Source organism: Boleophthalmus pectinirostris, unplaced genomic scaffold, assembly GCF_026225935.1.
Source record: "Boleophthalmus pectinirostris isolate CB_2022bp ecotype Guang Dong unplaced genomic scaffold, ASM2622593v1 HiC_scaffold_443, whole genome shotgun sequence".
Lineage (NCBI taxonomy): Eukaryota > Metazoa > Chordata > Actinopteri > Gobiiformes > Gobiidae > Boleophthalmus > Boleophthalmus pectinirostris.
This window is the reverse complement of record NW_026571373.1, coordinates 1-24,552: the sequence shown is the minus strand read 5'-3', so window position 1 is coordinate 24,552 and position 24,552 is coordinate 1. Positions and strand designations below refer to the sequence as shown.

The window sequence follows — 24,552 nt, the reverse complement described above, 5'->3', positions numbered from 1 at the left end:
TCAACTTTCAGCAAAGAAAAATATGCAATATAATGTAGTTTACACAAGTTATATAGTGCAGTCATTGATTTATGAGAGATATTTAGACAAGGCCTGCTGTATATGACTGAGTAAAGTGAATATTATGTAACTTTTTGCTGCCATATTGTGCTGAAATGTTAAAACTCTACCATTATGTTTAAAAGTCTAACAGTCCGTGAAGGCATCGCTGTTAATTAACCATGTAATTTCCCTATTAAAACTAATTAACCCTATACATGCCATTATTGCTCCCTAGAGAGGCAGCTCTGACTTTGTATTTAAATTAATTCTTGTTTTACTGACCTAGTTTTGGGGTGTTGTCAGCTTTGGCGACTTTATCCTCCTTTTTGGGGGGTTCTTTGGTAGGTTTGCGTGTCTCCGCTTGGCTCGGTTTCGCAGTAGTAGTTTTGATTGCAGATTTTCGTGTTGTGGCAATCGTTGCATTGACTTTTCCATATTTTGGCTTCACAGTAGTGACAGTTTGCGTCCCTTTTGTTGGTCTAAATGAAGATGTAGGCTTTGGAGTTGATTTTAATAAAGAATTCCTATCTGTAGATGCCCTTTGAGCGTGAATCAGCGCTGCGTTCAAGTAAAGCAGAAAAAGCGCTGCAGCTAATGTGCACAATGACTTTTCCATCCCGTTCATCGTGTGCAGCCAAAGTGAAAAGGAGAAAAAAGATCCTGGGCGCACGAGGAGCCAGAGGAGCTTTCACAGTCCTCCCTCCTCCTCCTCATGCGGTCCCGGCCCGGCCCCGAACCCCCCTCCCCAAAACTCAATGCTCCTGTGGAAATTTGTGAAAAATTTGTGCTTTTAGGCCATTTTTTTTTTCTTTTTCTCCTTGCAGTTCATTCAGGGTGAACTGACCTACAGGCCCCATTATGAAATTAGATACAATGATACAAAGGCTAATAAACACTAGATAAATGACAGTGCCAATTAAGTTTATTATGAGTGCTCAGTGTGAAATTGCAGCAGAATGTTTGCTGTTTTAAGACATCATTGAAACCTGGTTCTGTATCTATTTCTACCACAACAATAGCCTAGTGAACAATTGGCAACAGTTGTCATGGTTGGTCGAAAACTAGACTGCTTCACAGATGGCTGATTGAAAAGGAAGAGAGTTCAGTCTTCAGTAAATAATGTTGGCCTATGGAATTATACACATTTTATTATTTATTTATAATTTATTTATTATTATTTTGTTTCTGCAATATTTTGGCAGAAGAGCTTATGCTGCATCGTTCAAAACTCTGAATTTTTATCAGTATTTGTTGTTAAACGTGTTTTATTGGTATACAATTCTAAAATGTTAATAATAATTCAATTAAAATATGAAAATAAATGTACAGCAGCGCTACACTTCATGATAAAAAGTAGTAATTTGTTAAACCTTTATTTTGAAATGCAGAAAACTAGAATCTGATTGGTGAGTTTGTGTGACGTGTACAGCGGAAGTGTCACGCCAGTAAGCGGAATCATAACATTGCATTTGGCGTGGTTTACTCTTTATAAATCGCTTCGTTTCATGCTCTTTTGCCATGTTTCAATGTCCCTGACATTAAGAAATATTAATTAGGAACTGGCGTCATAAAAAATCAGTAAATTTTTCTTGCATTGCTATGAAAACATGGGGTGGATCGATCTGAAAAGTGTTCTGCTGTTACGTGCTAGTAGCAAATGGCTGTGCGGAGGTGAACACGTATCCTGTGCAAAGTAAGTGCATCTTTTCATATGTCATTCATTCATTTATTTCATTATATAATTCTGGCTGAACATAATAACTGGTTACAATCATTTATTAGGCACATGTGTGCATGTAACGATGGCTCAATCACCCACAGCTTGCCTTTCTGCTACTAAAGCATGCAAAGACACATTGGGTTTACCACATGTGCGTGTAATCCAGTCCAACAGAGCTTTATGCATCCTTTATTAATTTGCTAATGTAGTTGTTATTTGTATTAACTTGAGTCCACATATCAGACACACTCCACATATCAGAACTACTTCCCACTTCTGCATACACATTATGTAGGGTGTAATTTCTGACTTATGTCTTACACTATATAGCTGGAATACATATGGGAATAAATAGGCAACTAAATTGGCATTTTTGGTTTCTGCAGTGTAAATAAACACTCCTGGATTCCTCATGTTAATCAGTGTCTACTACTACAGTTTTGATATGCAGGCATGCGTAACTAATCAAACTTTTGTTTATTGATATTTACAGATGACAGTACTGTAGTTCAGACCCTTCTGCTCCTCCGTCCTCCTCCTGTGAAAGTCATGTGACCCAGATTTGCATGGTTTCCTTGAAGCCAGTTTCAGGATGCCCCGACTGGAGGAGTTGGCCAACGTGGCTCTCAGGGTGCCCAGTATCCTGGTGCTTGACCTGCTCTACAAATGTGATATTGAAGGCTTAACGGAGCACCTCAAAGCCAAAAATGAAGACATGCTTTTTAAATACAAATATGTCATCTGGAACTTGTACTACATTGGTAAGTATCCATGGGTCATTGGAAAATGTCACATACAGAATGACTGTATGCAACAAATTTCGGTTTATGTACCATATAGACAAATACAGTCAACCATTCACACTTGCATTCATAAAGGGGAATACAAAGTCCTTTGCACTGAAACCATGACCCTACTTAATATCATTTGAAATCAAAATAATATGTAAAGGAGGAAAAGAAAGTGGTCCAAGGGTTATTAAACTGCGCTACTCAATTCAAAAAAAATTTTAATGAATACTGTCTTTGATATAATTCTTCCTCATTAATATATTCTCTTTCTTAATATTATCTTTCTTTCAGGTCATGTGGTGAACCTTGTGGTGTTGATTTTGCCCCTCAGACACATTGTGACGCTCTACCTCCACATCCTCACTGCTCTGCTCCTATACATGGGCCATCAGATTTCCAAGTGAGATTTTCCTATTCCTTGGATTTAAAATAAATAAATAAAAAAATACACAACATATTTATTGTCCTATCTTGTCTAACTGGGACAAAACTATTAAAGGTTTTAGGTTACATAATCTCAAATAAATAAGATCCTTACATTTTTAATAATCCTGTGTGAATTCAGGGACTACGTTCGAGAGGAGCTGCAGTTTGGTTATGAAGGGGCCGTGTACCTCAACTCTCTGGCCTTCAACAGATTTGTCTCAGCGCTCACAAGTAAGTAAGACATTTTTCCCTATAAATTCCAAAGCTTTACCATGTGTATACAGCACTTCAAGAAAACTCTGGGAAAGGTAAAATTTTGTGTTATTTTGAAACACATTGCACAAATAGTGTACAGAAACCATATTATAAATTATATTTTACTTGTTATTGTAATTATTTAGATGCACTGATATATTTCTTAGTTTTTTATTTATATTTACAATTACTTATAAATAGCACAATTTACATGTTAAACAAATGAATGCTTTAAAGGTTTAAATATTTTTTTTTGTGTGTGTGAATATTAAATGGTTCACTTTAACGTCCCCATGGAGACAAGCCAGTGGTGTACCCTCCACCAGAAAAGTTACTCAGTGAACTTTTCTTCTATGCTGTTATTTGTGTTGTACAGTATGCCTGATATAATATACTATTTTACCTTGTTTTTTTTGTGTCTTTTTCAGGTCAGATTATCCTCAGTACGTTGTGTGCCTTCCTAATGAAGACTAGAAAGGTGTGGATTTTCTCCGCCCACATGCTCCCCCTGCTGGCTCGTCTATGCGCTGTCCCTCACGCCACTCTGCTCATGGTCAATACTTTTTCTATGGGGCTGACTGGAGCAGGCATCGCTGTGTTTCTGCTTTCACATCTTTTTGTGCCCTATGGACTTGCAAGAGCAGCCTACTCAGAGTTTCTTCAACTAGAGGTACAGTTACTAAAAAACTTTTAGGCCAATTTATTAAGATAGCTAATTATTAACATATTGTATCAGATGTATGGAAAATTGATACAAGCAAGAAGAATGCAGCAGTGTAAAAGTTTAAAAATTAGTGAAAAAACAAGACGGTAGGGCTAAAAGATTGATTGATTTGAATAGTATTAAATAGTAGCCATCAGGAAATCACAAATGCTGCAATTATTTAGTCGATAGATATCCTTTTTAGGATCGATGGGAGGGACAGCCCATGTTTGGACATGCTCAGATAAGTGATCTATGGATGGAAGCATGCTGTAAGATAGGAGGCTTAGTTCAATGACAGTAGTTGTTGATGTAATTATAAAACACAATGGAGTTGTCTCCATCACAAACAAACTCACCACATAGGCCTGTCACAATAACACATTTTCAAGTGTGATATATTGCTGAAGTAAATATAGACAATAAACAATATTATAGGAACTAATTTATGCCACTGACACAAAAACCCAAGAGCAGGTTTAAACCACAAAAGCTATTCTAAATCTACAACATTTAAAAAAATATATGAGCTGCAATACATAAATAGCAAAATGAAACTCTTTAGTACTTATTTTGCTATCGTAATGAGTCATAGAAGTTGTCTATTCAACCTTTTACAGCTTAAATCGTATTGTATAGCCAAAAAATAGCAAAATACATCCCAGTAATACAAAGAAAAAGACACCAAAAAATATTGTTCCATCTTTCATGTATTGTACAATAAGTCGATAAAGCATTGATCGTGACAGACTTACACCACCACATAAACAAGTGGTGTGATTGATTTAGTAATTTTCTGTCCTGTAATTTTTAGGTAATTGACTTGTACAGACTTATGGCAGTTGGCATCTCCCTGTGGATGCAGTTTGCTGTGCCCGTCCTCTTCAGTGTCTTCTGGTTCGTTTTATTTGTGGTCCAGCTCGGCTCCGACATCTTTTCTGGCAATGTGTCGACGAGTCATCAGGGAATCATCTTCTTCCTGCTCTCAAGGTCGGATTTAATTACACTGAGCAGACCAGTGTCTCTCAAACTGTGAACTCAGTGTAAGTGGTGCACCTCAGAGACTGTATGCTTTTTAAATCTTGTTTTAGTTTTATGTAAAAGAAGATCTATAGATAATATGTCTACTACTGTTTTATCCTGGTTTAGTTCTAGATTAGTATTAGATTGTTCTGGGTGTAGTAGCTCTTGTGAAGACCGATCCATGGTTTTAAGAGTGATAAACAATTTGCACCATCACCATAGCAATTAATAATTCAAAACTAAATATTATATCTTTTGACGGATGAAAAATGGCGTCTTTAAACAGGACACTGAAGCCCATGAATTGTCATGATAGTGCAGTATAGATCTTGGTAAGTCCTTCATTCTTTTCAGTATAGCTTTCAACCTGGATTTTGTTTCATACAGCATAATCATGGTTTAGTCATGGGTTTGTAGTGTTGAATAGGCTAATCTTTCTGTCATCCAGATTTAGATTCATATATTTTATATTTTCTAGTTAGATTTAGTACTAGATTAACCCTTTTTTTTCTGAGGTATCACTTGTTATATAGTAAATGTTTCAAAACTACTGTCATCATAATATATTTCACTCTATAAATGTATTGTTGTGTTACTGACTCTTTTTATAGTGTCTCTGAGTGTTGTGCCACACCATACTCGCTGCTCGGTCTGACTTTTGTTGTGTCTTATTTGGCCCTGGGACTTCTAAACCTATGCAAATTCTACCTGGGAGGATACGCTGCTGTCCAAAATGAGAATGTCATGCACAGGTAAAGAGAATGTCCCTTTGTGTTAGTATAGATTTGTAAAATTTAGCTTGTAATTATCACGTTCAAAGCCATTCATTCTAGTAACCACTCAGTGTCCATATTGTATTTTTACAGTTTTGCTTGTGATTAAATGTTACTCTTTATTTTATTTGCATAATAAAAATCTATCCTAAATATCCAGCTCAAACAATCTGATCAGATTTTGTATTGATCAGAAATGATAATATACAATGTTAATTATTATGCACTTATATAGAGGTAGGCAATATATTGAATTTGTAATAATATTGTGACATATGTATACATTATAAAAGAAAGAAATAATTGTTGAATAAATACTGAATAAAATTTGAATAAACTTATCTTATCTGCACTTTTTGTAATTTCAATCTGAAAGTATGGTTCAGTAACTCATTGCAGGTAGTGTCAGTTGCTGTATGTTTATGTAACTGTTTAACTGTGTAACTAATATTTGTGTATCCATCTTATTTGATCTTACAGAGGTGTGACAGAGGGTGTGACTTTGCTGCTTCTTGCTCTTCAAACGGGTCTTTTGGACATGCAGTCTCTTCAACGCACCTTCCTCCTCAGCATCATCCTCTTCATCGTCATCACGTCCACTCTGCAATCCATGATTGAGATAACTGATCCTGTTATTTTAGCTCTTGGAGCTTCACGCAACAGGTATGAAAAGTACTGTAAATGTGCCTTTAAAGGTCCACTATGTAATGTTTTTTGGCCCGTCACCTGCTTCTTTCTACGGATATGGCATTGTCCGGCCTGGAATGTTCCACAGTATGACATCAAACAGCTCTACCTTACATTTATTAAACTGCAGGTTTTTTATAGCTCAAAAATACCTAAAACAGACATTCTGACTTGTAATGGTCTGGTTTGTTCTCCATGATGATAGAAAAGTTTAATTCCATACTATGAAACTTTCCTGACAAAACAGTAACATCTCCATGGAGAAAAGCGTTTGATGGACTCTCCAACAAAAAGGTACACAATGCACCTTTAATTGTAAATTAAAATTAATCAATCCATGTGCTTAGTCTTATTACAGTATTTAAAGAAGTTATAGTATACTTTGTGGTTGTGTAAAACATAATTGAAAGAGACTTTATTTTTTGTATGTAAAATTTAATATCTAATTAAAATCCAAAATCGACCCAATTTGAAAAAAAAAAAAAATGTAATAACTTTTTCATGGTGTGGTTTGTTGTTCTTAGTTAAATCTTGCCGCTTTATATTTAGATTCCTGGTTTAGTTTTTGGTCTTCTACAGGGTTCATACTGGTTTACTCTGTATTTAGGAAAGCTTTTATAGGAATACTGCAACGCACCACCATTACAGTAACTGAGCAAATAAACATGTTAATTTGAGTGATATTATCATAGTTGGTAATTTTTTTTATAGGAGTCTTTGGAAGCACTTCCGAGGCCTCAGTATGTGCCTCCTCCTCCTCGTGTTCCCCATTTTTATGGCTTACAAAATCTCCCAGTTCTTCCACATGGACTTCTGGCTCCTGATCCTAGTGTCCAGCTGCATGCTCACTTCACTTCAGGTATGAACTGAGATGATAATGGTATGGGTGGGATTAACTACACTGACTGAGGCTTATACTACAGTGTTTCCCACAGGTTTGTAATAAAAATGTGGTAGCGCAAGCGATCTATATTTGAATAATTTTACTGAATACTATATTTTAGTACATAAATATCACTTATTGCCTCTACTGAACAAAGCACTGATTACAGATAAAAATAGTTGCTTTTATGGTTTTAATTCTACAAGCATAAAGCAACATTTGTTTTACCAGTTTTTGTTTAGGCTCAACTAGTTTTTAAAGTATGAAAGTGAAAAGTCGACTATGGGGGGCTACCATAATCTCTGTTAATGGGAAACACTATATTAAGTATTTGTGTAAATTTGGCTGCAACAAAACTTGAATTTCCCTTGCATCAATAAAGTATATCTCTCTCATATAATCCAAACAAAATAGACAAATAAACAAAACCTAATAATATATATATATATATATATATTTTTTTTTATCCAAACAGTATACAATTTCCCTACTAGTTCATTCATTGTTCTGGAAATGCCATACATTTCTCTTTGAAGATACTGTGTTGTGATTCTTGTTTATTATGGAATTTATACCATTAGATTTCACACTTATTTTTAATACAAGTAAAACCCCATTATTTCTTGTTATACAGGTGACGGGCACAATGCTGATCTACTCCCTGTTTATGGTGGAGCTGTTCCGCAGTGATCCGATCGAGAGCCTGGATGAGGTGATCTACTGGGTGAACGCCGTGAGCCGTGTGCTGGAGTTCGTGGTGGCCCTTTGCGTTGTCGCCTATGGGACCTGGGAGTCTCTTTTCGGGGAGTGGAGTTGGATGGGCGCCTCTGTGATCATCATTCACTCATATTTTAACGTATGGCTCAGAGCGCAGTCAGGATGGAGGAGTTTTCTACTGAGACAGGAAGCAGCAAAGAAGATCAACTCTCTCCCCAAAGCCACCACAGAGCAGCTGGAGAGGCACAACGATGTCTGCTCTATCTGTTTCCAGGTGGGCTTATGTACCGCTGGTTGTTTTCAGATGCACTTTAATTCTGGGATTCTATATTGTATTTGTGTGTCAGTGTTTTTACATGTAGGTTTCACCACCGATTTATATGACTTTTAATTACTGAGAATAATTATTACAGGTAATGACAAAATGTTGTAATAGTCCCCCAATATTTTTAATAGTAACAAAATTAAGCAAGACAGTTAATGGGCCCATATTACTCAATTTTGTGATCTATCTTAGTTCTTCATCAAAAATATACCTGGAGTTGTGTTTTGTTTCATTCACACATATTTAACATACAAACCCTGCATATTTAGGTTAAGCTCTTCTCTCAACCAGAAAACAAGTTTTTTATGAGGTAACAACATTATAACATGGCTTAAAGCTCATGGGAATCTATTTTGTGTGATACAGGCCCTTTAAGAGTGAAATGGGTGAGAAGTATGAGCCCTGACCAATAATAGTTTTATTACAAGATTTATTTTAAAACCTGTGATCATTTAAAATTTGAGCTGGTTGACGTGGCCCAAGTTTTTGGCATGCCATTTTTTTTTTCCAAAGGGCAAGGATAGTGCTTTCATAAGTATTCAGTGGTTTATATAATCTTGGCAAAACAAACAACTCTTGACAGCCAAATAAAATAAATATGCTGCCAAATAAACACAGAATTTTGTACTTGAGCACCAAAGGTTTCAGAAATATCCACAATATGTTCACATGTGCTCGGCTTTGTTAATCATTCTAATTTATTCTTCAACATACAGTATATGCATAACTGGATTTTGTTAATTAGAATTGGAGTGCACTCAACTGTGAAGATATGTTAACATGTTCAAGTAATTTTATTCAGAACAATAAAAACTAGTTCAATGCTGCCCTGTCCACATAGACAGTTAGACTTTGATATGTGAGTTTTCCAAAATAGTATATAGTAGAAACTGTAACACTTTACATGATGTTTATTTCTGTCCATCTGGTCTTTCCTGTTTAGTTTAGTGAAATTTTCTCTTGTAGCCCTCAGGCAAATTACTCTGATGTCAGTAATGTTTGTATGTTGTATGCTTGGCCTTGACACTGTTGATGACGGGTTTGTTGTCAGGGAAGTGGTAACCAAATACCTGAAGTGAGCAAAGATCCTATCTACACCTGAGAGCTTGGGTTGTGGCGTCACACATCGTCAGAATATTCAGTTTGTCTAATGAAGATTTTAAGGAGCTGAATGTAAGATTTAGCATGCCGGTACTTTTTAAAGTTGTTTTAGCTAATGTGCTTCTGTGAGTGTTTTGCACTACTGCCAGAAACATAAGGATTTCCACAGTAACTGTTGTCTTTCTTGATGTTTCATCTCAAGCTCTATAAATATAGCTTTTCAGGTGGAGGGTCTGTCAAAGGTTACCAAAAAGTTATATAGCGCACCTTTAAAAAAATATAGTTTCATATTGTTTTCTTTTGTGTATTTACAGGAAATGAACGCTGCTGTCATCACATACTGTGGGCATTTCTTCCATGGAAACTGTCTCAGAAAGTGGCTTTATGTGCAAGAGACATGTCCAATGTGTCACCAGGCGGTTCGACCCAAAATGGCCGACAATAGCCAGGGCACAGATGAAGCTCCCCCAGATGCAACGCCTCAAAATGCCCCTGATTTAGCTGAAGAAGGTAATTTAGCTGAGCAAGAAGTTTTAGCTGAACAAGATGATTTAGCTGAAGAGGATTTAGCTGGAGAAGCTGATTTAGCTGAACAAGAAGATTTAAACGCTCCAGATGAACAAAATGATACAGAAACTGTTTTAGAAGACCAGCCTGTTGAAGATGAGAATGAAAATGACCAATCAGGTGAAAATAAAATGGATTCAAGAGGTCTACGCTTCAGCTTAAGTGGAGAGTTTGATGGTTTTATCAGCCCAAGTAATTCTGCTGATCAGCTGGATGTAACGGCCTGTGATCCCATACAAAATAATGAAGGATCTGGAGATGCACAAAGTTTACAACTGACTTCTGAAATAATGAATGGGGAAAGTAGTTATAGTTGTACTACAGATGAACACAAAAAGAGCAATATTTCAGTGCCACAAAAGGTAAACTTTAACAATGGTGAATCTGCAAGTGAAGCTGGTCTTTAATTTGAGTTCTAACAGCCAACTGCCTTTTTTTTTAGTGTTTATGATGAGAGAGCCCTTCATAACTGAACTTGAGGGTGCTAATATTGACAGAAAATATTTGGGATGCTTAGAAAAACGTAAAACCTGTCCTGCAGGTATGTCAGGACATCCCCTTTAGTGCCTTGAAGGGAGTTGTAGGGTGAGGTATCGCTTGTATTGGGAAGACAACACATCTGCCTTCTTCTGTCAAACAATCAAGTGTATGAATGTTTGTGTATTCTTCTTTTAGTATAGAGGGTACTGGTCATACACTTGGTCCTGGTTTAGTCCTGGTTTGGTCCTGATTCAGTCCTGATTCCTCTCATTTAGTCATCGGATCATTTTTGGCACTGGTTTGTCAAGGGTTAGACCAGTTTTATTGCTTTTTATAGTTCTGGTTTGGCCCTGGTCCAAGTTCAATTGTTGCTTCATATTTTATTGCCCACTAAATGAATAGATTTGAACTAAAATCAATACAATTACGACCAAAAGGACACTGGGATGTAAAATCATGAACATGCATAAATTGTTGTCATTACAGATGGTAGTATTCTTCCAGATTCATGTAGATGGTACAGGCCTTGAAGTGATACTAGTCATTACTGCCATGTTTTTGACAACTTTGACTTTTGATTTGTTGTCCAATAATCAAGATACAGGGCTTTCCTGTGGCTCAGCTGATTAAAATTATTCTCTGTTGAACAATTGTACATAATTTGTAAAATAAATAATTATGTCAAAATATCCCAATATTGTTAATAAGACAGGGAAGTTGCACCAACATTCTCAAAATCAATTTGTTTAAGGGAAGCATATTTACTCAAATATTGGCCCTTATGTGATTTCTTAACTTACAAAATATTTTTTACATTTCATCAAAGATTTTTATTATTATTTTTTTTATTTCTTTGAATTCAATCAGCCATGTGCAAATGTGCACCTTTTTACAACAAAGTAACAATAGATTGAAGACTGGGGCCCCTTGTTAAAGTGAAAACCCTGTAAGCTCATTTTGTTTTTTGTGTAAAAAAAAAAAAACTGTTTGAGAAAGTCTATTTTTAGCTATTTCTACTTCTTTGTAGAGACATTTGCCTCTAATCAGAATCTGTTTTTACTCCCAGACAAAATTTCACTGTGACATGTGGGCCCTGAACAGTTTTGTCCAGAAAAAACAAACAAATATTAACTATTATAAGTATTTCATTCAAAATAGTACTGACAAAGACAATTTGCTAAAGCTTTAGAAAACATGTGAGGATCCTAAAACCAAATTTCATGAGTAGCCTGCCTCATCTATCATTGAGTTTTCTGACAGTTGTGACTTTGAGCAGGTGCATAACCAGGAATCTCCACAGGCACATTACACGAATGACTCCACCGTGGATTACAGCCCTAATCTGTTCATTCTTTTTACCTGGTTTTCTGTGGTCCATAATCTAGAATGCAGATGTTATCACATTTACCAAGTATCCAGTTAGCTACATTAATTCATTAATGATGCAGTTTCCATCCATTGAAGAGGCTATGGTGTAATATATATCATTTTAAATGACATGAACAAAGAGTAAATATGATTTAATTATATATAATTGTATATAATTATTTTTTAATAATATAAATTGGCTTTTAGATCAAATAACTTAACTAAAAATAAATATAGCCTTTGTGCCACTGCCATCTCAGAAATAAAAACGTAGAAATGTAGTAGGCTTTGTCTCCTCTACTAAGTCACATGATGTGTAACATAGTTTGTGATGTTTTTTTGTTTTGTTTTTGTTTCTTTTTAGTTTCATTATTACTATTAATTTATTTAAAATGAAATCTATAATGGGTGAAATACATTATTTCTTGACCCTGTAAAGCAGTGTTGTCTTGTCTAATTAAATGCTGACATGTTGGGGCTGGTGTGTTGTTTTGTCAGCGGGCTTGTAGCCAATCTGCCATCACAGATCATCACTCACAGAGACTGGGCCCGCCCTCGCCTCTCCACAAACCTTCAAATACATGTAGTCCGCCGCTAGTTGGCTATCAGGCACAAAAAGCAAAAGGATATTCTTCGTGGCCCGGGTAACTCCAGCTGGCATTTACGGGAAATACTTACGCGTGATCGAGGCCTTGGCGTTTCTGTCCTGAAAGTGAAAATCTCTGAATTCTTTGGACGCTTTTTACCACCGGGATTAGAGGAAGAACCAACTCTCCGCATTGTGTAGAAAGGCCGTGGGACTTACCCAACACTGTCAATTATTCATTTTTGATCAGATTTACCCTGGCATATTATATTTGCCACCTATTGTAAATAACAGAAAAATACATCAACAGAATGGCCTTAAAACGGATTCAAAAGGTAAGATAATGCCTCGATTATGTTAGCGCTAGCTCACCACACTAGCCTCCTGTCTTCCTGCTAATACGTAATGGCGGTGCGTAGTCGATACTGGTGAAAATCTTCAACTAAAATGTATGTGTGACCAATGTAAACACGTTTCCAGTCTGTACATGTTGTTTTGTATTGTCTGTTTACGAATTAGTTGACAAACATGGCGAGAAGAGATGTCAAAGTGTGGTTAGCATTAGCATTTGAATGTTAGCATCTCCGTTGACGCCGGTCGAAGCGGAGAACACTGGGTAGTTTGGGTTTTTCGAGGCCGCAGAAATTGCTCAACATTTCGACATAAACACAATTGTGTCGAAGTTACGAGAAGTAAACTTTTATCTAAGCCACTCTGAGGTCTCTGAAAGGGATCATCGTAGCCCTGTGTTCTCAGTTTTACCAGAACAAATGAGTCACCTTACGCTAAATGTAAGCTAGAGCCTGGTTTGTGAGGCATTTCCTTGGTATGAACCCAACGCATTTGTTCAATGTCGCAGGGTGTGTGCTTCTCATCTAATGGGCCTCTCCAAATTAAGGAAACCGAAACCAAAAATGGGTCAAAAGTTATCAATGAAGACGGTGTAATGCGATAGTAGTTTCGAGTTTTATTAAAGGGGCCTACATTTGGAGAGGTGGACAGAAGCTCTGACCCAGGCTTTGTTGTGTTTGGCTGCTGCTGATGAGGAACAACTGACCCATTAAAACCTGTTTATTGTCATCGCCTCCAACAAGCGAGAATACTTTGTCTTCACCTGTTTTAACTGAAAAAGTTAAATGTATGTTTTACAAATATGTGATATTGTGGGATTTTTTAAATATAGTTTAGATATGCTGTGCTTGTTATTTACAATATGATTGAGAAATGACAGAAAATCAGAAGTTTTTTGTTGTCTCTCAGCAAATTGTGCTTCTGTCAAATTTATTAAGACATGCTGTAAAACCAGAAATGTGACAACCTCCAAACAATAGTGTTGCATAATAATAAACGTTGGTGAACAACTTTTTACTGATTTATAAAAACATGGATATCTTGTCATCATTTTTTGCAGGAGCTCAGCGACTTGGGTCGTGATCCTCCAGCACAGTGCTCTGCTGGTCCAGTCGGAGATGACAGTAAGTGTTTAATTTGTCAAAGGGTAAACCTGGTAGTTTTTATAGTCATAAGACAGAAAATGTATGTCCATTGTAGTTTTCCTAAACAACTTTTTTCGCACTATTCTTAATATCTCAAGTTATCTTGATTTTTAAAAATCATTTTAGTGCTGCAACTACTACCTTTTGCCAAATGAGCATAAAGATTGTTGACCCCAGTTTTTTGTCTAATACTATTTACTTTTTGCCCACAGTGTTTCACTGGCAAGCCACAATCATGGGGCCTGTAAGTATATTTAATCACCCTTAACAGACTGTATCATTTGAAATTTAATTTAAAACCTTTATCAAAATATAATTTGTTAAAGCTTCAACTTGTTTAAATTATGTAAATGTTTTGAGTGTATTATATAAATGATGCAAATGTTTCTTTCCATTCTGCAGGCAGACAGTCCATATTCGGGAGGCGTATTCTTCTTGACAATTCATTTTCCCACAGACTACCCCTTCAAACCACCCAAGGTACGAAGAACTGCTAAAATCTAGACTACGCACATTTTTACGTACCATCACTACTTACTTCAGGGAAAATGTATTTGTTTTAAAGTGGGCATGCACAGTGTGTCAATTGAATCTAGATTGCATATTGAGTTGACTATCAAATCACACTATAGTTGGTATAACAGTCTGCAAGTACCACATTGAAAATACATGCTGACCCTTTGAGTTTAAACCTGGCATCAAATCCTACATTACATATATTCATTTAAATGTATTCTATTGTCAATTTATATTGATCTTGATATTCATATTCTGTTGTATTGTATTGCATTGTGGCTAGATGTATTAACATCAATAGGCATTGCAAGTCAAAACTGAAACCTAACTAAGGCATCTTTTTACAGCCACAGTTTGCCTGATATGTGAGTTGTATTAGTATTTATGGCCACATTTTATTGGAGCTTCCAGAAATCCATGATGCGCACTTCACTTTCTTTAAGCCATGTCTTCCTTATGACAGCCCTGTGTTATGTAAAGGCTGAACTGACTCACCTGTCGAGTACAACCAGCGCTCACGTGCAGGTGTACACATTTCAAAAACAAACCTGGTGTACTGTATATATATATATATATGTATATATATGTAATGTTTTAAGTAGTAATTAATCTGAACCGAACAGAAAATCATAGTCTGACACATTTGTTGTGTTTACAAGGAATATGCTACCCCTATGTAAAATCTTGGAAATTATTTGAGTGATTGATGTGCTTTGGAGTTATTTTTAACAATTTAGGACTTGCACTCACTTATGGTGATTTGTGATTTTTGGCCCAATTTATCAACTTTGACAATTGAACAGAATGTTTAGACCTCAGCATTGAAAGGGCTAGACTGTACGTGCACAGAGTAGCCCAGTACAGAGAAATGGCAAAAGCCGTTCTTGGGATCAAAATTAGACCTTTGAGGGCAGTCTACCTCTTTTTTTGGATAATCCTAGAGTACTGAGATTGCGTTATTCCACTCTTGTCTTTTCTGGGAATGTTCTGTTAGTGTGTATGAAACCTGACTCCTGTTGTGCCACGTGACTGTCATGATACCGCTCATTCCTCCTGTGTGTAGTCACCTGTCCCATCACTCTGAACTACAGTGACTTGACTTTAATCATATTTGAGCTTCATGTTGTCTTTCTGGTTGTTTCTATTTTTTTTTTCCAGGTGGCTTTTACAACAAGAATTTACCACCCAAATATTAACAGTAACGGCAGTATCTGTCTGGATATTCTCAGATCACAGTGGTCTCCTGCACTTACTATTTCTAAAGGTAAGCATAGTCTGAATGTGTTCCAGATAATGACTTTAAATGACTCTGTAAATTATTTAAATATGCTATGAATTAAACATGCCAATACATTTATAAAAGATATGTAATTTAATGATAAATATTAAAATATGTGTATTTAAATTTTTACATGATCTGATGTTGGTGCTATGCAATATTGAATTCAATCCATCAGGCAGAGAACATCTTATTGCCTGATTGTAGCCTTTGCGTTTTGCTAATTGCAACTGTCCATATTTGGTTTCAGCGGAGAATAATCTATAAGTTTTTACAATTGCTGGTGCAAAACCACGGAACCCATACAATACTTGGACTGAATATACTCGGTCTGTTTTTGAAGGCAAAGGCTGTATCACTGTGCTCCTGCTAGTTTAAATTGGAACTATTACTACATCACATCACACCTGAACTTAGGACACCATGAGCCTACAGTGTGGGTCCTTATTGCCTTACTGCATACTGATTTCAGCCATGGCATTGTATTTAATGTTAGAGCCTTTGGAGAATTCCTGATGTTTTAACTTAACCTGGAGTGAATGTGATCACATAATGCAAGCAGAGCAAACTCTTCCATTGTCCCTTTTTTATGAATGAGTTTTTGATTTTCACACATTAGCAACAGTTTGAAGTTACAACAAATATCTAAGACATGAACACTCAAAATCGAATTTATTTTGATTTTTTTTTTTAAGTTATAGGACTTAAAATGACAGTGGTCCCTCTGATAAAACTCTAAACTTTCCAGTTTTTATGTCATTTAAATGATCTTAAAGGTTGAGCAATCATGTAATCAGGTATAGGTGTGTATGTTAACATGGCCAGCTGCTTTTGAATATCTCATTGGCCTGGCACAGTAGTTTGGCAAAAGGGATAATGCTTTGTTAATGGTAGTGGCACTTGCCCTACCTGTTTCTATAAAAGGTTATAGCATTTTCGGTTATGTGTCAGTCTGCTGTTTGAGCCCGTCTGTGCACTAAAGCTATCGCTCAATAGAAAACTAAAATGTTTTCTATTTTCTTTTTCAGTTCTTCTGTCCATTTGCTCACTCCTGACTGATCCCAACCCAGATGACCCCCTAGTGCCAGAGATTGCACGAATCTACAAATCTGATAACCCCAGGTACGGCCTTCTCAACAAGCTCCTTCTTTTTACCTTTAAATTTACTCTACATCTAGTGCTTTACTGTGGTTGCTTTGGGCTAGTTTTGTACGTCGACTTAAAATGAGCCCGTTAAGATAATCCTGATTTCACTCTGTCAGGTACAATAAATTAGCTCGGGACTGGACTAACAAGTATGCCACATAAGGTAAGAAGCGGTGGGGTCGTGTTTTACAAAGCAGGTTTAATCCCAACTCTGAGGTAGTCGGCCTGATGGAGGCCTGCACAGTTCTCATTTGGTAAAGGGTCTTATCTCCGTCCTATCCTCAATCGTGAAAAAGCTCATAAACTCATTGCCGATTTAAATAATTAGGATGTCAGGAATGTATTAGAAAAGTGAGGAATATAAAACTTGAAGCGTTTGTCTTCTGGATTGGGTCTCCCCGATAAAATGAAAACATGCACAAGACTCGAGATCTGGAGATGGGTCCAGGTAATGGGCTGCGTGGAGGAATAGGATGGATCAAATGCAGCAGATTAGCTTCCATTCTGAGAAAGTTTAGGTAGAATTTTACCAAAAGTGAGTTCATGTTTGTGTCCTGTCAGTTGACTTAAATGGCAAACTCTTGGTTTTCAGTTGTCATGATGAATTCCTCCCCCTCTTTTTTTTTTATTTATTTATTTTTTATTTTTTGGCTTTATGGATGGATTTTTTTTCCTCCACAACCCTTGAATTAACTCGAGTCTAATCAGACTTTTAACTAGTTAATAATTAACTCAGAGTTTGTTGAGCCTCCTTTGTGAAACAGACCCTTGATTTGTCTGTAGTTTTTTTTTTTTTTACTTTTTTTAAATTTTTTTTTTTAAAGCACTTATTGGACATCTTGAATGCAACGTTTGGTTTCCCATTATTAAAGTAGTTGTAGAAAATGTTTTGTCCATTTTGGTGGTGAATGTTAAATCAGTTTGCTGTTTGTAATGGTGATTGCAACTTCATTATCATCAAGAACAAAATGGCACTTGTTGAATAAAACTGCACTGGGCTTGTGCATGTTTTGGTGGGGAATGTTTTTCTTTTAAGTAATTGTGGTTCCCAAGACTACAGAAGGTATGTAGTTTTGTGGGGCAGGTGTCTGAGTAGTATTGTTGGATTTTTTTTTTTTTTTAATGATTAATATAAAAGTAGGAGTATGTAATATCAGTCATCTTAAAACTAATTTGCTGTGTGGTACTTCAATGTGTGAACCAAACTCTTACCCTTTACTTGTGCATAGCTAAGAAAATGTATATGGGTTAATGACTTGTCTTGTTTTGTTCATTAAAATGGTTGTAAGTTTCATCTTGACTCTGAAACATATTCTGAGCACAGAATGGGTCGCGTTCATGTGACATCACAAAGTTGTAGAATTTGATTTTGGTTAATATCTTCTCGTGTGGATAGGCCCAGTATTTACAATTTCAGTCTGAATTGAGCAAAATTGGCAATCCAAAGAAATTTGCTAGATTGGACATTGGCTTTGCTTCCAAATATTCATTCAGCTGATATCCTGGCAGGGCATGGAAACTGATGTAATTGTCTGTAGTCTCTATTTGAAGAGACTAGACTCTGTTTATAGTATCGATCTGTGTCAAAACTGAAAGTTGATTGATGCAGCCTCAAAACAATAGTGAAATTTTCTTTACAATTGCTTCAGAAAGTTGGCCGCCTTATATGCCAGAGGCTTAACAGGCTGCAAGTACTATGTAAGTACTAAAATGGTACAGTTTTCAATGCTGAAGATGTGATTATCAGTATTAGTTATCAGCTACAAGATGAAAACATGGCAGGTTTGTGGAGACACTTGCTAATAAGTTGGACATATCTTCTAAAAATAAATTAATTAATAAAAAAAAAAAAATACATTTCTGACTGAACGCAACCTGTTATCCTGCCTTTTCAGAGTGGTACTAAGTGGGTAAAAAGTTGATGCAGTTTTGTGCATGAACTTTTAGACTAACGGCATGAATTTAAATACATGTGAATTATGTCTTTTATAAAGAAGACTTGTTAAACACTTTAATGTTGTGTTTTTTTCTTTTTCAGATACTGCAAAACTGCAAAAGAATGGACACAAAAGTATGCGATGTGATGGGACCATTTCTGAAGCTGGACACATTACAATTGCTGGTTCAGATTTGAAAAAATTCAGTTTTCTTTTTCACTTAGACTTTTTTTCTTTATTTTGTTAATAATCAAAGCATTTTACCCCTGTCCTCTCCACCTGCAGCGCTCATAAGAAGATGGTGTTTTCTCTATATAGGACTTGTGCCAGTTTTAAATGGTGTCCCCAAAATCACCATTTAATCTGAAGTTTTGAGCATGCATTGGTTTCTTAATGGTGGGTTGGATGTACAGAGCACTTGAGTGATTTTTCTAAACTTGAAATTTTTAAAGTTGTGGTCTAAAAATTAATAAATATTCAATGCTCTTAAGGTTTTTTGGTTGACTGGTTCTAGGCCTCTTCTATATAAAGCTACATCAAGTTTATTATCATTAGCATAGCAATACACACATGACATGACAAACGTAAAAAGAAAATGTCTAATTCACTATCAAGTGTACAGAGAAGCACAGCAATATATTAATGTTAAGGAAGCCAATATAAAACATCATTGTTGTATTTTATGCATGTTAATAAAGTTAGGCTATTATATTGAAAGTGTCTGCAAATACAGTGGGTTGTAATGCAGAGGAGTTTGACACATTCCCCTTCAAATACAATTGTTTTTTGTTTTTTATTATTATAGAAGAAGCCAGTAGAGGGAGCTCTTAGGTCTACGCCCACTTGAACACTGTCTTCTTGTAGCCCTTATGATGCAAAGCTGATGGTTGATACTCAACTCATGGCTCTGTTCTTTTTAGTTTCCATTCAATAAAGTTACTTAAAACCAGAAATGGTGGTCGTCTTGTGTTTTGTGTTTGTTTGAGTGATGACAGAAAAATATTGGCTGTAGGTATTGTTAGTGATATTGTAGGGAATTTAAGATAACTTATGAATATTCCTTTTTATTGGATGAATTTTGATTATTTTTAATGCCCACTGACAAAATTTTGTAAGCAGGTTTTCACATAATATTTTTAAGTACATTGTGTAAATAAGAATACAGAAATGTATTTGATGGGGAGGGGTCCTAAAAAGTGAAAAGTTTCCTGGTCTTGTCTCCATGGAAATGTTGCCTGAAATATTCCACAATAAGGCACTAAATGTATAATATTAACAAGTCAAAGACCAGGCAAACCAGTAACGCCCTATGGAGAAAAGCAGCTGCGCCAGAAAAGTTACATTGTAATGTACACCTTCAGGTTTTTTATTCTTATCTATAGATCAGCTGACTGTCATGCTGTGATCACGTGGGCGGAAATGCCTTCATGTAAATAACTAACTGCTGAGGAAGTTCATTACCGCGACTCACTCTTCTTCGTGGATCATGGCTTTATTCGTAGAGCTCTTTGTCAGTGTCTCGTTGTTTTTCTGCTTTGCTCGTGTGTGCGGTAGTGGCCTCTCTCTGAACGGTAAATGGGGGCTGCGAAATTCAAACGGATCTCTGAATTTGGGCGCACGGGTCCCCGGATGTGCGCACACCGCTCTCCAGCAACAAGGGCTCATCCAGGTCAGAGACTTTAGGAGAACTGGGCCACATTTCACTTACAATTCATAATGTGACAAAGCAACACAGAAAATGTCAGTAGCATCAAATGTTACATCATTTCAAGTGCCACCATGTGCGTCTTTTGCTTTGCTGTACCTTTACTGTAGATATTAGTATTATCTTAGTGAGAATCAAGAAAACAGGTCTTCCAGTGTGCATGCGTCATTTTTCATCTGTAATTAGGCATAAATTAATGCATAATAACAAAATTAAATAGTTTGTAATTATATCAGAGAGACTTCATTGATCTTGGGAAGTTTTGCAGCAGCAACATTTACACTGCACTTCAGTCTCCTTTGTCTCAGTCAAATGTCTCAGTGCAGTTTAACAGTTCTGCAGCATCACAGCAGTGTCCAGTGGGAGCCAGGTGAACACAATAGGAGAAGCTTCGCTCTTACTCCTCTCTGTTGTTTTGGTTGATGACAAAATGGTTCATTCCTCAAAGTATTTATTCTGAAGGTCTTCTGCCATGTTTGCTGTCACATATCATGTAAAAAGCCTGTAGCATCTCAAATATCCGTAGCTACCTCTTCAGTTCATTTCACATAATCCAACAGTCCCTTACTTGTGTCCTTTGAACTGCACATGCTGCCCTTCTTATTTGGTTAAAATCTCATGATGTGATGTTAAAAACTGAGCTCAAAACTGCTCAGTGTTTGAGCCATTCCATTGTTAGTGTTGAAATGAATAAATAAACACATTGTAATATTTGTTTTTAGACTATAATATAATGCAACTCATAAAGTAAATGTATCCCAAGTATTTAGAATATAGTACTCTAATTGCACCATATATTGGAATGCATTACAAAATATATTTTATTTATTGGTGTTTTCAGTATTCAATAATACATTTCCCATCACTGACTATATAATGTGTGATTCTTGTTTGTTTCAGGAACCTTATTACAGATTCAATGATTTGGTTTATCAGTGGGTTGCTTTGGAAAACTGGACCTACAGCACTTCCTTTTCTCTCAATTCTACTTTCAGGTCTGTGCAATGTTGGTATCACTAAAAACTTATCTAAATATTCCGGTGTCATCATCCGTCTCTGCATTTAAAGCTGCAATGTGCAACTTTTCTGGTCAATGGTGCGCCACATGCTTGTCTTCAAAGATTATTTTATTGCCTAAAATGTTTCCATAAGGCATTAACTGTATTTTTCACCATGGAGACACGCCATCAGACCAAATTACTGTCAGATCTCTGAAGAAGCGACCCTGCTCACTGTAAGAATATGCATGTTTTTTTAACAATAAAAACTCAGAATTATATTTGCTGAAGGTGCATGCGTTTAATGCTATACTGTGAAACATTCCAAGATGAGCAGGTGGCGGAAGCTCCAGAAAAGTTACATAGTGCACCTTTAATCACTAAGAACCCACCTTCAGCTCTGTCTCTTGCATTTTTCTTTGCTGCACAATCTCCACCTAAGTTCTCTGGTCTGAAATTTATTTTATTTTAACAGGGATAAAAATAAGTTGCTGCTTATCTTTGACGGTATTGATACAGTATCCACAATTTCACTAAATGGCCTTACTCTGGGAAATACAGACAACATGTTTCAAAGATATGTACGTGAATGAACATTTTATAAATATATTTTACATAACTTGTTCTTAAATTAATTTTCTGTACGTTTTCTGATAGGACTTTTCTGTCAGAGGAATGCTTAAAGACAAAGACAATGTGCTTGAAGTGAGTTTGACGTCTCCGGTTCTTTACGCCAAAGAACGGAGGAAGCAGTCATCCTACAGAGTCCCCCCTGAGTGTCCCCCAAATGTGCAAAAGGGGCAGTGCCATGTTAATTTTATTAGAAAGGCATGTAATATTTATTTATTCATTTATGTTTATTTTAACAGGTACAGATACAACAAACATAGATTAACAGTTCAGTTATTTGATGCAGGTATCACAATGTTTATAGCCTAGGCTAACACATGATACATATAGTATATAAGTATAGTATTTTATTTTCTTAAGTATTTTATAAGAAAAGATCTGCAGACTCTGCAGCTTTGTAAATTCCACGTAGTAGATACATAGTACATCTTGATTCATTTGAGTTTGAGATAAAATGTTATAACTTTAATTCTTCTTAATCCTCACATTTTCCTGTTGTTGTCTTTGTTATATATTAAGCTTCAAACCTGCTTTAATCCTTGTTTAGTCCTGCTGTAGTGCAGTTGACATATTTGCACACAATATAGTATTAACATAGTAAGTGATGGTAATTTTTGTGATGTCTCCAGGAGCAGTGCTCCTTCAGCTGGGACTGGGGCCCATCTTTCCCCACGATGGGACTCTGGAAGGGGGTTCGTCTCGAGGCCTTTGACCAGTTTCTGATTGTCCAGGTTTCGGCTGTTCCTCTTTATAGTATGTTGAAGTGTTCAAATGACATGTCTAAAGAGCAGCTGTAGCTAGACTTCGTTCTTGACTCCCTAATATTGACTAAGGATTTTTACCCAATCAAAAGATATTGAGATAAATAACAAATATATATATAATATTGTGAAAATAATATTTGTAAGTGATAGGTGAAATAAACAATAACTATGAAAAATAACAATTGTTCTTTTTAGTATGAACGGGCATCTGATGTAAATTATTATGAAAATCCATGTTTTTTTCTGGGAAACATCAGATTTTCTGAAATGATACCACACAGAGGAAGGCTTAAAGGAAAAATGTGTTTTGCAGATAGTCTCTGTTCCTTCTACTAGTTTCAAAACACGTTCACACATGCCCTGGTTTGAGCCCTGTTTAGTCCTGATATAGACTTAGTAGGTTTAGTCCTGTTCTAGTCCAGATTGAGCTCCAGGAGCTCCCATTGTAGTAGTCTTCATGTGTTTTTAGTGTGAACTCATCTTTTCTTACCTATAAACATTTATTCCACTGAATTAACATATGTTTCTTTTCTTAGATTCAAGTGTGTCTCAGTGGATTGTTGAGGTGGAGTTGATCGTTGATGCTGTTTACACAGTGGACAATGTGGAAGTGACTTTGTCCATACCAGAGCTGCAGTCAGTGGAGACACATAAGATCCAGTTTGTAACAGGGAGAAGCAAAGTCAAATTTACCTTACACATAAACCCGGTACAAACCTCATGTTTAATTATTGGTTCTACATCTTTGCACCATTCGAGTTTTAATGTCTATCTTCTCTCCTAGGAAAGCAAGGTGAAGCTGTGGTGGCCTCGAGGACATGGAGAACAACCTTTTTACTCGGTTGCCATTACAGGTTCTCTGAAACAAGAGAAAATACTGGATGAAATAACAAAGGTAATATATTTAAACTGGATCATAAAATAGTCTGATGAATGTTCCTTTGTTTCCTGAGAATACACACTTGTATTTTCAAATCGCTGGTCACAATCCAATATAGATTTTTTTTTGTCTTCTGTGGCCCAGAATCAATACTTACTGATTTTGATATTAATAAAATCCTTCATCCTTCAAACAACTTCATCAGTGCCAAACATCAGTTAAATTTTATAGATACCAATATATTTCCTCACCCCTAGTTGTTAACCAGGTGAGGTTATTTTATGCAACAGTGCACTTTATATTTGATCAAATCTTCCCTTCCTTCCAGGTGTATTTCCGCAGTGTTGAACTGGTCCAGGGTCCTATACCCGACAATCCAGGATTCAGTTTCTACTTTCGGATCAATGAGAAACCGATTTTTCTCAAAGGCTCCAACTGGATCCCAGCTCACTCATTTCAGGACCAAGTCACAGAAAAGATGTAAGGTTCATTTTTTACATAATTGATAGTGCATGGCCAACCCTCCTTGTCAAAGCCTGATCTCGTTAGAAGCTAAGCAGGGTAGGGCCTGGGTAGTAATTGGATGGAGACAGCTGGGAAAATCAGATGCCACTGTGGGGCGCCAGTTGCAAAAACAGTCATAGTGCCATTAGACAAGGCATTTCACCCACATTGCTTAGTATAAAAGTGTTGTGTGTGTGTGAGTGAGTGATGTTGATAGTTGGAGGGGTCAATTGGTAGCCTCACTGTCAGT

The 24,552-nt window shown here is 36.3% G+C and overlaps 3 protein-coding genes across 4 annotated transcripts; all 3 read left to right on the top strand.

Moving 5' to 3' along the window:
- The first annotated feature begins 1,483 nt into the window (after positions 1–1,483).
- zmp:0000000662 (RING finger protein 145) lies at positions 1,484–11,182 on the top strand. The gene is made up of 11 exons (XM_020921748.2): positions 1,484–1,735; positions 2,256–2,523; positions 2,845–2,953; positions 3,119–3,210; positions 3,663–3,904; positions 4,752–4,927; positions 5,572–5,712; positions 6,214–6,396; positions 7,132–7,279; positions 7,938–8,294; positions 9,761–11,182. Exons 2-11 carry the CDS (start codon positions 2,355–2,357, stop codon positions 10,418–10,420), a joined length of 2,277 nt encoding a protein of 758 aa, XP_020777407.2. The 5' UTR covers positions 1,484–1,735; positions 2,256–2,354; the 3' UTR covers positions 10,421–11,182.
- Positions 11,183–12,419: 1,237 nt separating this feature from the next.
- Positions 12,420–19,774, top strand: LOC110157313 (ubiquitin-conjugating enzyme E2 2-like). Of its 2 annotated transcripts, XM_055162249.1 has the most exons (8): positions 12,420–12,782; positions 13,859–13,922; positions 14,156–14,187; positions 14,346–14,423; positions 15,618–15,723; positions 16,767–16,860; positions 17,001–17,047; positions 18,923–19,774. In XM_055162249.1, exons 1-7 carry the CDS (start codon positions 12,759–12,761, stop codon positions 17,044–17,046), a joined length of 444 nt encoding a protein of 147 aa, XP_055018224.1. In that variant the 5' UTR covers positions 12,420–12,758; the 3' UTR covers position 17,047; positions 18,923–19,774. The 2 variants fall into 2 exon arrangements, with proteins under 2 accessions (XP_055018224.1, XP_020777278.1); XM_020921619.2 differs by lacking the exon at positions 17,001–17,047 and having other exon boundaries at positions 12,424–12,782.
- Positions 19,775–20,243: 469 nt separating this feature from the next.
- Positions 20,244–24,546, top strand: LOC129411436 (beta-mannosidase-like). Its single transcript, XM_055162250.1, has 8 exons — positions 20,244–20,490; positions 21,427–21,521; positions 22,000–22,105; positions 22,182–22,352; positions 22,784–22,907; positions 23,455–23,627; positions 23,703–23,813; positions 24,127–24,546. Exons 1-8 carry the CDS (start codon positions 20,308–20,310, stop codon positions 24,280–24,282), a joined length of 1,119 nt encoding a protein of 372 aa, XP_055018225.1. The 5' UTR covers positions 20,244–20,307; the 3' UTR covers positions 24,283–24,546.
- Positions 24,547–24,552: the final 6 nt, after the last annotated feature.